We start from the raw sequence: 12,923 nt of genomic DNA on the forward strand, positions 1-12,923 counted from the left end.
TTATTTTCAGAGTCCTTTGATGCTGAAAGTTCTTGGATTCATCAGTAGGTTTTCACCAAATACCATTAATCTTATATTTGTGGTAAGATCCTATAAATGATACTTATATCTTTACAATGGGCTCTTAAATAATAAACTTCTCTTGAATATGATAAAAAATGACTACTTTGCAATAGGATGAATTATTGATAAACTGTTCTTTCTTTCTAGCTACTGGATATCATCCAAGGAATGATTCTGCTCCGTATATCTAACCAGTTTGGAAGATATGTGGTAAATAATGTATTATATAACATTTACTGCTTCCTCTTCAGTACATCTTAGTTGTTGGACAGTATGAACAGTCAGTAAAAGTTGTAAACCTTATGCTGTAGTGCAGGAATAATTTTGATGCAGGAATTTGTAAATATGACAATACTATGGAGTATGTCACTCATACAAATTTTGAAAAAAGCAAACCAGAAATAAAAATTTGGGGGAATTAAATTGATACACAAACATGGCAAAAATATATATGTTTCGTAAAGTGATAGTGAAAGTGATATCTTAAAAATAAGATAGACACTTACTGTAAAATCACAAATTTTCATGGGGGTTTAATTTGAAGAGACCCACGAATTTATGTCCACCACAAAATGCAAAATGTTACATACATAACTACTCAGCAATTCTTCATCCTTGAATTCAAATCCCCACGAACCAAGAGTTTTTACCCAAACCACGAAAATTTAATCCCAGGAAAATATGTGATTTTACAGTAAATTTCAAGTGTTTTGTAATTTTGAATATATACAGCTCCAAAGACAGGCATCAAGAGTTAAAGATTTCCACCCAGATGCCAAAAAGTTTTTACTTCGAAGGGAAGATGTTTGGGATCTTCAGTTCTATGTGACAGTGGCGTAAGTTTCTTATATCTGATTTCTTGGTGCATTGTAAGAAGACCATAAATGGCATGGAATAGTCAAAGGGAGGCAATTCCTTATGTTCTCCTTGTGGTGGCATGTTCCCTATGTAAATGTGCACTGATAAATGAATCTAAATGATTCAACATATGCAAGAACACCCAATAACAAAAGCATTTGTTAGACACTCTTCTACCTGAACAACAATATGATTGAAAGCATGACTGATAGCAATCCTAACAGTATCCAGAACATGTAACAAAAGTAGAATGACAACAAGTGTGCAAATTATTCCATCAAGGAAAGTAAGAGTAATGGCTACCAAAAAATACAGCATGTAAAATAGATACTTTATTAACAGTAACTTCAAAATGTTTAGATCAGCAGCACAAAAACAATTTATTGATGTGATTCTAACCCCTACACCCTTTCTCCTACACCATTTATTTAGCAATTTCAACAATATGTACATGTAACAACAACTACAACTTTTAAACTACATGTATATATACTCACCGTCAATAGAAACGCAACACCCTAATTTTAGGGGTGAAAATTTTATACGGGATATAACTATGTACCAAAAAAGTTAGGACATCTTTTACTTTGCCAAATCAGTTATTTAACGGTTGAATGATTTTCATTCCATTACCGGAAGTTGATTTTTAGCCCCCTGAACAGAAATCAAAAATTAGCATTTTTAATAAAATTATTGACAATATTTTGGGTTTTCAAGGTTTTGTACCTGTTAATTATAAGTCTTGTACTAAAAGTCCGGAAAAAATACCCTTCTTTCACTTCCGGATGTGATGCCTGTATTTCCTCAAGGTAACTGAAAGCACACATTTTCATTGCTTATGTTGGAAATTTTCAAAATAAAGAAAAGGGAGAGCTACAGATGCAAATATACACTACATAACGACTTTTCGGGCTCATGTGTTTCAAAAGCATGAATGACAGTTCGTTGACCGGAAGTCCAAGGGTTACTACACTACGCCAAGTTAGAGAAAATTCGACCTCAGTATCTGTAAAACAGACATTTAAAAAAGGACAAGAATATTTATTTCGCTCAGATTAAGACATTTATAAACTTAATGCATGGTAGAATTCGGGCTGCTTATGTTGTACATGGCGGACTAGCACGTTTTAATTGAATGGTCGGAAGGGGGGATGTTTTAAAAGTTATGTGTTACTTTCTAAGGTCTAAAGATAACATTTAAAGTTTAAATGAAGTATCATTATTTTGTAAATTTACTTTTTACATTTATGTATTCATTCTTAATCTTATCTTTAGACCTTAGAAAGTAACACATAACTTTTAAAACATCCCCCCTTCCGACCATTCAATTAAAACGTGCTAGTCCGTCAGGTACAACATAACTAGCCCGAATTCTACCATGCATTAAGTTTATCAATATCTTAATCTGAGCGAAATAAATATTCTTGTCCTTTTTTTAATGCCTGTTTTACAGATACTGAGGTCAAATTTTCTCTAACTTGGCGTAGTGTAGTAACCCTTGGACTTCCGGTCAAGGAACTGTCATTCATGCTTTTGAAACACATGAGCCCGAAAAGTCATTATGTAGTGTATATTTGCATCTGTAGCTCTCCCTTTTCTTTATTTTGAAAATTTCCAACATAAGCAATGAAAATGCGTGCTTTCAGTTACCTTGAGGAAATACAGGCATCACATCCGGAAGTGAAAGAAGGGTATTTTTTCCGGACTTTTAGTACAAGACTTATAATTAACAGGTACAAAACCTTGAAAACCCAAAATATTGTCAATAATTTTATTGAAAATGCTAATTTTTGATTTCTGTTCAGGGGGCTAAAAATCAACTTCTGGTAATGGAATGAAAATCATTCAACCGTTAAATAACTGATTTGGCAAAGTAAAAGATGTCCTAACTTTTTTGGTACATAGTTATATCCCGTATGTAATTTTCATCCCTAAAATTAGGGTTTTGCGTTTCTATTGACGGTGAGTATAGTTCAACAGCATATACATGTTATACATATAAAATAGCTACCCAAAGAATGTGTATAGGCATGTAGATGTTTGAAACAACATCAATGACTTGAAGCTTCACCTTCTTTATAAAATTATGGAGCTAAATCATTGATGTTATAGTAATTGAGTAGTGGTCTGATCAACATGTACACTGCACATATACAGGTGCACATGCCTCTTCTGAAACAAAGTAGCATAGGGCAAATTGAAAGTGGTGAAGGGTGGAATAAATTCACATGTTTCATTGTCATGGATTTATCATTACAAATAAAAAGACTTTTATTGTGTTGTGCATGTATTGAAAGAATATTGTTGCTGTGGACATTTGAAAAATTGATATTTAAAATATGATTTTTTTTTTTTTTTGTGGTAAAGCTTGATGTGTTTATATATTGCAGATTTTCCTTCAATCCGTACAGCGTAGCTACTTGCCTGGCAAAGTCCACTGCCGTGTTCAACAACATTGTAATCCTTCTTGCCCTGTATTATATGTTAAAAGGTCAGTTACACGTATTCATATTCAGGACCTTTATGTAGTCCCATTTATAGATACAGTTTAGCTTCGATATCTCAAACACCTTGGGTATATCCAATTAATTTAAAAGTCCTAACTCCTTTGTTCTTGAAGTATTTAAATGTCCTAGATATCTCAAATCCTGGGATATCTTGAAGTTTTTCTCAGTCCCATTGACTTCAAGTTATCAAAAGTTGCCTGTTATAGCATCCATTGTTAAATTAGTAAACAGGTAGTTTTGCATTACTTAAAATGACTTTGACAGTTCTCACTGGAAAATTTATGTCAGCAATCTTGAAATACATGTACACATATTTGTTACAGGTAATCCCATAATATCTGCAGTTTTTGTTGCCTTGGCTGCATACATCTCCATGTATCCCATAATTCTTTGTGTGCCTGTTGCAGTATATTCAGTGTTGGTTGGTACCTAAGTTGTTCAATTTGTCACAAGCCATAATGCACCCCAGGATTTGGTGTGGATCAAAACCCATGGCATGCAACAATATATTCATAAAAGCAAGAAAAAAATGCATAGAATGATTCCAGTAAATTTACAGTTTGTTATAACTTTGTAGATCAATTTAATGTTTAATAAAAGGTAATTAAAACAAATTAACACCTTTAATGTCATGTGGGTTAGATTACAGTGCTTGTTTTCAGATGTCTAGAAAAGAAAAGATGAGCTTCACAGATTCAGCAGCCATTACGGGATACCTCCAGATAGTGTGTATCACGTTTATAGCAGTGGCTCTAATGTTACTCTTCTCCATGTTGTTCGTGGGTTCATGGGAATTCATACCGTCCACATATGGTTTCATGTGAGCAGCATTCTTAGAATAAATATTATCAAACATGAATGTTTCTCTATATAACCAAAGTAACTTGGCAGCAAATAGATAAATAAAAACAGAGCGATAAAGAAATGCAAAATCATTGAAATTACCAACATTATACATGTAGATAAATGTCTATTTTTTTATATAAATGTACACCCCTGTAGTGCAGTTATAAAAGTATGGTTTTTAAAAGTGTTCATTTTAAATGTGAATATTTGAGATATTGAAGTTCTACTGTATATTAAATGATTCTTCCACATGAATTTCAGTCTGGGTGTTCCTGATCTGACTCCAAACCTGGGACTTTTCTGGTACTTCTTCACTGAGATGTTTGAGCATTTTAGAACATTCTTCATCTGTGTTTTTCAAATAAATGCTGTGATATACACCATTCCACTTGCAATAAGACTAAGGTAAAACATGGGTAATGGTAAACAAAACTTAAGAATGTGTCATTTTATTTAAAAATCATGTGAAAATGATGTACATACCTACCCTGTTCTTCAAAGAGGTGTACTGTAATTTAAAAACAAAATTCAAAGAATGAAAAAACAATTTTGAGATGCACTTTATCCTTAAACCACACAAACATCCTAGAAATATTTTCTGTGTGCATATAGAATTATGAAGACAATGAATTTAAATAAGATATGTACTGCATTCAAGACGTTGAAGTGTTACACATGCATTGTATTTTAGAGAACACCCCACCTTCCTGTTCTACACACTGCTGTACACCATTGGGATCTTCAAGTCCTACCCAGGCTACGGAGATGTGGGTCTCGTGATTGCTTTACTCCCTTTATGGAAACATGTTTTTAAATGTACGTTACCTTTCAAGTTGCATGCACTGGTACATGTATTTATACTTTGCTAAGATATTAAATAAAAATTATGATGCATGTAATTAAAAATTATAACATTCTTTTTTAAGTGAAGCAAAGAGAGTGTATACCGTTATCTACTGGAATTTCATATTGCTCTTTGTTTTTACAGATATGAGGAATACTTTTGTGACAGTCTGTATGTTCCTAGTCACCACCGTGTTTGCACCTATACAGTATTACCTATGGATCTATGCTGGAAGTGCTAATGCCAACTTTTACTTTGCCATATCTCTTGCATTTTCTACAGCACAGGTAAAGTGGTTGCAGACATCGATTTTCTTATGTTGACCCCTTTTGACAAACAATATTCATTGAAACATGCATATGCACAATCAAGTTTTTGATTATACCCGCACTTTCTAAAGAAAGTTCGGGTATATTGTTGTTACTCATGTCCGTCCGTCCGTCCGTCTGTCACACTTTTCTTCCCTGAACTCCTCTTACATTTTACACAGTAGGCTAATCATCTTTTGGGAGATGGTTTGTGGTGTCATGTAGATGTGCAGTAAAGTTTCGGAATTTTGATTTTGCCCCGGGGGGTCAAATGGGGGTCGAAAAATGACGTTTTTTATGCAAAAAGCCCCGTCTTCCCTGAACTCCTCTTACATTTTACACAGTAGGCTAATCATCTTTTGGGAGATGGTTGGTGGTGTCATGTAGAAGTGCAGTAAGGTTTCGGAATTTTGATTTTGCCCCGAGGGGTCAAATGGGGGTCGAAAAAATGACGTTTTTTATGCAAAAAGCCCCGTCTTCCCTGAACTCCTCTTACATTTTACACAGTAGGCTAATCATCTTTTGGGAGATGGTTGGTGGTGTCATGTAGATGTGCAGTAAGGTTTCGGAATTTTGATTTTGCCCCGGGGGTCAAATGGGGGTCGAAAATGACGTTTTTTATGCAAAAAGCCCCGTCTTCCCTGAACTCCTCTTACATTTTACACAGTAGGCTAATCATCTTTTGGGAGATGGTTGGTGGTGTCATGTAGATGTGCAGTAAGGTTTCGGAATTTTGATTTTGCCCCGGGGGGTCAAATGGGGGTCGAAAAAATGACGTTTTTTATGCAAAAAGCCCCGTCTTCCCTGAACTCCTCTTACATTTTACACAGTAGGCTAATCATCTTTTGGGAGATGGTTGGTGGTGTCATGTAGATGTGCAGTAAGGTTTCGGAATTTTGATTTTGCCCCGGGGGGTCAAATGGGGGTCGAAAAATGATGTTTTTAATGCAAAAAGCCCCGTCTTCCCTGAACTCCTCTTACATTTTACACAGTAGGCTAATCATCTTTTGGGAGATGGTTGGTAGTGTCATGTAGATGTGCAGTAAGGTTTCGGAATTTTGATTTTGCCCCGGGGGTCAAATGGGGGTCGAAAAATGACGTTTTTTATGCAAAAAGCCCCGTCTTCCCTGAACTCCTCTTACATTTTACACAGTAGGCTAATCATCTTTTGGGAGATGGTTGGTGGTGTCATGTAGATGTGCAGTAAGGTTTCGGAATTTTGATTTTGCCCCGGGGGGTCAAATGGGGGTCGAAAAATGACGTTTTTTATGCAAAAAGCCCCGTCTTCCCTGAACTCCTCTTACATTTTACACAGTAGCCTAATCAACTTTTAGGAGATGGTTGGTAGTGTCATGTTGATGTACAGCAGGGTTTTGGAATTTTGATTTTGCCCTGGAGAGTCAAATGGGGGTCGAAATATGATGTTTTAAAAATGTCTTAAATCATTTCTTTAAAACTAAGCGAAATACAAATTAAAAAGGATGGAGGTCAAGGTCACAGGAATGTGCAAGGTGAAGTTTTTGATGCAGGTGAGTAGCTTCACTAATACATATCAGCATATTATGTTTGATAAAAATATCTTGAATGATTTAATGAAGCTGAGCTTAACACCTTTTCTAAAAAAAAAAGAGAGGTCAAAGGAAAGGTTTGGGCCAAAATGTTGTTGCAGTTGAAAAGCTTACATCAGTATGAATTTACTATTAGCATATGAAGTTTGATAAAACTATAATTAATGGTTTATTTAAAACTTAGATAAACACATAATTTAAAAAGTGAGGTCAAGGTCAAAGGAAAATACAAGGTCAAAATGAGTTGATGTATTAATAGCTCTCAGCAGTATGTATCAGCATATGAAGTTTGATAAATATATCTTGAATTGTTTATTCAAAACTGCTCTAGACATTAATTTTAGAAAAGTGAGGTCAAGGTCACAGGAATGATCAAGGTAAAAAAGAGTGAAGCATTGTAAAGCTTACATCAGTATGTATCATCATGTGCAGTTTCATTACACAACTTGAACGGTTTCTTTAAAATAAAGCTAAACACTAATTTAAAGAAAAGTTATGTGAAGGTCAAAGGAAAAGTCAAAGTCAAAAAATATTGCTGCCGGTGGATATTTACATCAGTATGCATCAACATATGAACTTTGATAAAAATATCTAGAAAGTTTCTTTGAGCCCGATGGAAAGACAGATGGAAGGGTGGAGGACGGACATGACAAAAACTATACATGTATGTATTCCTAATCATGGTGTGGCATAAAAAACTTGAATCTACATTATATGAGGATGTTTCCATCTATCAAGATTATACAAGCAAATTCAAAGAATTGTAGTCCTCTGCTTTCTGTGTTTTAGTGAATGGGATGCCATAATTTATGGCAGATTGTGTGTCAAATATGCACCCCTATCATATATCAATTTTTGAAAATTGGGTCAAAGGGGAAAAATCATAGCATGCTCTGAAACATTTTGTTGCAGGTAATGTACATGTCAAATATGAAAGTCCTATCTCTTTTGAATCAAAAGTTATATATACAATATAATATTTTTGAAAAGTAGGTTAAACTTCTAGGTCAAGGTCACAGAGTCAAAAGTCATGATATATTTTGAAAAGTCTTTTCACATGTAATAAACATGTATAATTTGAATGCCCTTTCTTTTCTCTTTCAAAATGATCAATTTAAAATGTTATTTTTTGGAAAGTAGGTAAAACTTTAAGGTCAAGGTCTCACTTCGGTTAAAAAATCATAGTGTATTTAGAAAGTTTTGTGGTAATGCACATGTCAAATATGAAAGCACAATCTCTTATTATTCAAAAGTTATGACCAAGGTTAAATTTATTGTGACAGATGCACATACTAGCTGTAAATAAGATGGACAGACTGACAGACAAATGAGATTTAATGTCCCCTCCCTTTCCCCAAAATGGTGGACAATAATGCCCTTGCTGTTCTTGAGAAGAAGATTTATGATGGAAAAAATCCCCTGCATATTTCTTAACGCAAATCAATATTGTGTTTTTATGTCATTTTGTTTGTTGTTAAACATCCCTCTCAGGTATTTTTCACTCATATGGAGACACCACCACTTGAAAAATAATGAGGACAAGTTAGATTTGAGGTCAACATTCATTTTAGGAGTTTTCAACCATTAAGGCGTATATAAAGAAATATTAACTCGATCCTTCCCCTCACCCCTTCCCAGACCCCTGTTCAATGTTCATGTATGCAAACTACTACTTGTTTTTACATTTAAAAAAAATGTTTATACAAATAGTTTAATGTGGTCCGTCTCTGAATGATTTTCATTCCTAATTCTAGGAAGATAGGTTGACACAAAATCATGAATAAAATGTCAAGTAATCTTATCATTGATGCACTTTTATTCAATTTAATGCAGTCATATTGTGAACATTTCAGCTCATTAGGAAAGTGGGGATGACCTCTAGGGGTTCATAACCTTTATACCATTAAATTTACATAACATAATAACACAAGAAACAAAATTATATATAGTGAAATGGAAAAAGTTTCCTACTATTTAGGAGTCACATGATCATTTGTCATTACAGGGACAGGGAAGTGGATTGGGAGATCCCCCCATCAACACCCCCCCCCCCCTTGGAATTTGCAGGACTATAATATATACTGGAGGAAATAAAAATGACTTTGGATGCCCTAAGTGTCCCTCCACCCTAGAAAAGAGACCCAACCATAACTTCTTTTTTTTTTGCTTCTCGGGAAATTCTGGTCTAGCCTGGTCCCCTCTCTCATCCTTGCCAAGGCAGGAGAGCCAGGTGGATTCCATTGTACTCCACCTGGCCCTAGTGACGCGGAGTATATAAAGCAAAACAGGGACAGGGAACCAGGCTAATTCTGGTCTGGAAACCCCCCCGCCCCCCACCTCCCTCCCAGAAAAAAAATTCTGATCTTGTAACTGAATGTAACGTTGATAACGGGGGATAACTCTTCAGATTGTGAAATTCGTCTATTGTAAGTTTAAAGGATCAAAGGTCATCCGATGCTGAACCTAACCGGTTGCATTTCAGACTATTTTACCCAAATCTATACCAAAACTTGTACTTACCGATTGTCATTATTTAGGCACTGTTATCTTCATGAAATATAATCCAGTTAAAACACAAAATAAAATAATTCCTACTGACATATATGCAATGATGCACACTAGTAGCCTACTGCACGTGCAGTGAAATCTAAAATGATAATGCCAGTGGTAAAACTAGTACTTAAGTTGGGTACGTGACGCAAGCCCAGTGTGATGCAGGTGTTCAGATACATGTATAGTGCAAGAACAAATTGAAAATTATCATTTACAAAACATGTTTTATTTTAACTTTGCCATCTAGGCCTATTTCCAAAAACAGGCAAATAAGGTGTGTTTGTGTGTGTGTGTTGATGGGAGAGGGGTCGGGGTTGACTAAATTGATTGTGTATATGGCAGCTTTCAAGAAGTTTCTGCCTAATCAAATATAAATAAACTTTGCACATTTTGAAAAATTCATCAAAAACGCTTTACACTAATTTGAATAATATTATTTGTTGTTAATCTATATGAGAAAATATATTTAAAAGTTCCAATTATGTGCCACCCCCCCCCCCTTATCAAACCTAATTTACATCATTAATTTAATTCTGTTGTCTAATTTCCGACTGGTAATGAATAAAGAATATGAAATACCTATAAGATGGAGGCCCATGGGTAACATGGTCACTAGCTGCAGATCTGTATAGCGTTATGGTTTTATATATTAGTCTTTGACCATAAAGCTACAGATCCTGTAATGCAAAAAAGGTGCAATTTACGGTGCAATATTTTTTTGCGCACTTCTGGGGAGAATTTTTTCACTTTCCAGCATCGGTCAATTTACTACCTTTCACCCCCTAATTCTAGGCACATTATTTAACTAATCTGTATATTTTATCCATCTCCAAACGTTTTATATTCGTCTCTACACGAGATAAACTCGCTTGATTAAAATTATTTGTTAGATTGCATAAAATTCAAATCAAGCGGGTTTATTGCCTGTAGAGATGACTATAAATGGCTGAGAGGTGGACAAAATATACATTTTGACTACAGAATGTGTCTAAAAGTAGAGAGGGAAGGGTAGTGGAGTGACCAAGGCTAGACAGTGGAGAAATTCTGCCCAAAGTGCGCAAAAAAATATTGCGCCGTAAATTGCACCTTTTTTGCATATGGGGATCTGTAGCGTTATGGTCAAAGACAAATATATAAAACCATAACGCTGCAGATCTGCAGCTACATGGTCACCTGAGCATATTATGCTCAATTTGAAGAATACATGTATTATGTAAATTATTGAATTATATTGACTTTTTCCGTGGTAAAGCCCAATATGAAGAAGTGTGCATTTAGAGGCAAACACCTTAGTGCGGGTATTACTGTCTCATGACAGCATCTAGTTATTTTTATTTTCCAACCTAGACAATAATGACATATATTCATTGATTACACCTAGTGTTTTTGTTCTTCTCATAAAGGGTCATTACTTAACCTGGCTACAGGGTCATAAAACTTAAATGAGCTCACATTTCAACTAAGTCTCACCTTTCCATTATGAATTCCCTTGTAAGAGTGAGACTGAGATAAAAGGTGAGCTTGTCTCAGTTTTATGGCCATGTCTTGTGAGAATTAGAATCTCACATGCTCATGTTTGTACATGTTCTGTATATCACTGATTAAAGTTCTATTATCAGGATAAAATATTAATCCTTTAGAGATAAAAAGAACTGCATGTTCTCACAAGGAAAAAAAGTTTAAATAATTTTACCATTGACCAATGAATATTAAATTTTTGCCGTTTTAATAGATTTTGATGGCTACTGATCTGCTGTTTGCCTTTCTGAAGAGGGAATTTTACCTCCTGAATGGAGACAAGCACAAGCTTTCTGATGGGACAGATGCCCAGATCATCTTAGACTCATAAACCAAGAATTCAAATAACAGAACAGACTAGTGCAATTTCTTTCTATTGTGTTTGTATATGTTTTTGAAACTCATTTCTCTCTTTTTTTTGAAGCTTGTACACAATAGAGACAATTTTTGTTCTACATATTTTTATACAAATATAAGTTATGCTGTTAAAACATCGACATGTCTATGAATCTTACAAATAAAAATGTATAAATAAGAATACATGTATGTTATGTTTGTCACAACTTTTTTCATAAATAAATATTACTCTCCAGAAAGTTTGCAACACAAAACAAAACAAAAAGAACGGTAAAAAGAGTAAAGGAACTGAATAGAAATATGGTTTTTCTAGCTAAATATTAGCCAGCATTTTCATCAGGACAAACTTTTTTATTTCTTTCACTGATATCAGTGTCACATTTTCTTTTTGCAGACTGAGACATATTAGAGTTCTTCCCCTTGTCACAGTTTTCCTGATTTCCATTGTCAATGTTGATCAAGTTTTTATCAATTTTAAGCCCCAGCCACTGAACTCGACATTTTTCTAACTGTTCTGAGGGCTCTTCTACACGGCCGTCAACAATATCCAGCACTGTGGTTGCCACGGCAGCAGAGGCCTGCTCTGCCAGCTGTTTGGACTTCTCCCAGTAAGGGGTCGTGAACTCATTGTTGTTCAGATGAAGCACACAGTTAAAGTTCCTATCCACAGCTCTCTCAGTCTGGAAAAAAAATTAATTAGAAAAACATGAACATAGTGAGTAATCTAGTGAGAAATATCTTTCTAGTGAATCAGACATTACATCAATGAGAGGGGACTGAACACATTTTTCTGAATGTTTGTGGAATACTTACAGTAATATAGACTGGCTTGTTGATATTTTTAGATTTGGTCCACTCAAACAGTTTAAGTTTGGGGCTTATTTTGATGGAGAAGTCTTTCCTAAAGAAAAAAGAAAATTTTTAAATGTAGAATGTGTGCACGTACACGTACCATTGTTTTTGCAAGTCGGAAAATGCTCTTGTTTAGTCTTGAAAAGTTAACAGCTATTTGTCATTAAGTTCTAGACATCTGGGTCTTGTTGTCATTAAGCAAATGAAATAACCAACATTTTTAATTACTTAATTGCAAAACGTAAGCATATACACCTGCGATTCAACTACAAAAGAAGTTTATAATTCAATGTTTAAAAAAGAAAAATTTTGGAGAAACAAGAGGCCCAGGGGCCACATCGCTCACCTGAGCAATTGGCTAGGAAAAAGTACATAGTACATATCAGATCAGAACTGAAAGTTTACTGGGGGGGGGGGGGGCTTGAATTTTAACCCCCCAGGGGGTCACGATTTGAACAAACTAGAATCTACACTACCTGAGGATGATTCCCTATAAATATCACTAGCATGGCTTTGAAGTACTTGAAAAGAAGATTTAAAATAGTTTTTAAAGATTCCTATGTAAAACTTTTATCGGCCTTTTGGCCTCACCCTACTCTCGGGTGGTCATAATTTGAACAAATTTGAATCTACACTACCTGGGGATGAT

At 34.9% G+C, this 12,923-nt stretch overlaps 2 protein-coding genes across 2 annotated transcripts; one reads left to right on the plus strand and one right to left on the minus strand.

Annotated features, from left to right (window-relative positions):
* Positions 1-4: 4 nt before the first annotated feature.
* LOC134258904 (phosphatidylinositol glycan anchor biosynthesis class U protein-like) lies at positions 5-11,603 on the plus strand (the record flags this gene model as incomplete). Its single annotated transcript, XM_062741508.1, has 10 exons — positions 5-82; positions 211-273; positions 796-899; positions 3,312-3,412; positions 3,752-3,849; positions 4,091-4,248; positions 4,536-4,679; positions 4,966-5,090; positions 5,263-5,405; positions 11,280-11,603. Coding segments are annotated over 10 exons (1,131 nt in total), but the record flags the coding sequence as incomplete, so codon positions are not given.
* A 109-nt stretch (positions 11,604-11,712) lies between these two features.
* LOC134258914 (tRNA-dihydrouridine(20) synthase [NAD(P)+]-like) lies at positions 11,713-12,323 on the minus strand (the record flags this gene model as incomplete). Its single annotated transcript, XM_062741519.1, has 2 exons — positions 11,713-12,102; positions 12,236-12,323. Coding segments are annotated over 2 exons (448 nt in total), but the record flags the coding sequence as incomplete, so codon positions are not given.
* Positions 12,324-12,923: the final 600 nt, after the last annotated feature.

The sequence above is a fragment of the Saccostrea cucullata genome, unplaced genomic scaffold, assembly GCF_032062105.1.
Source record: "Saccostrea cucullata isolate Sc308-1 unplaced genomic scaffold, CSIRO_AGI_Scuc_v1 ctg15839, whole genome shotgun sequence".
Classification (NCBI taxonomy): domain Eukaryota; kingdom Metazoa; phylum Mollusca; class Bivalvia; order Ostreida; family Ostreidae; genus Saccostrea; species Saccostrea cuccullata.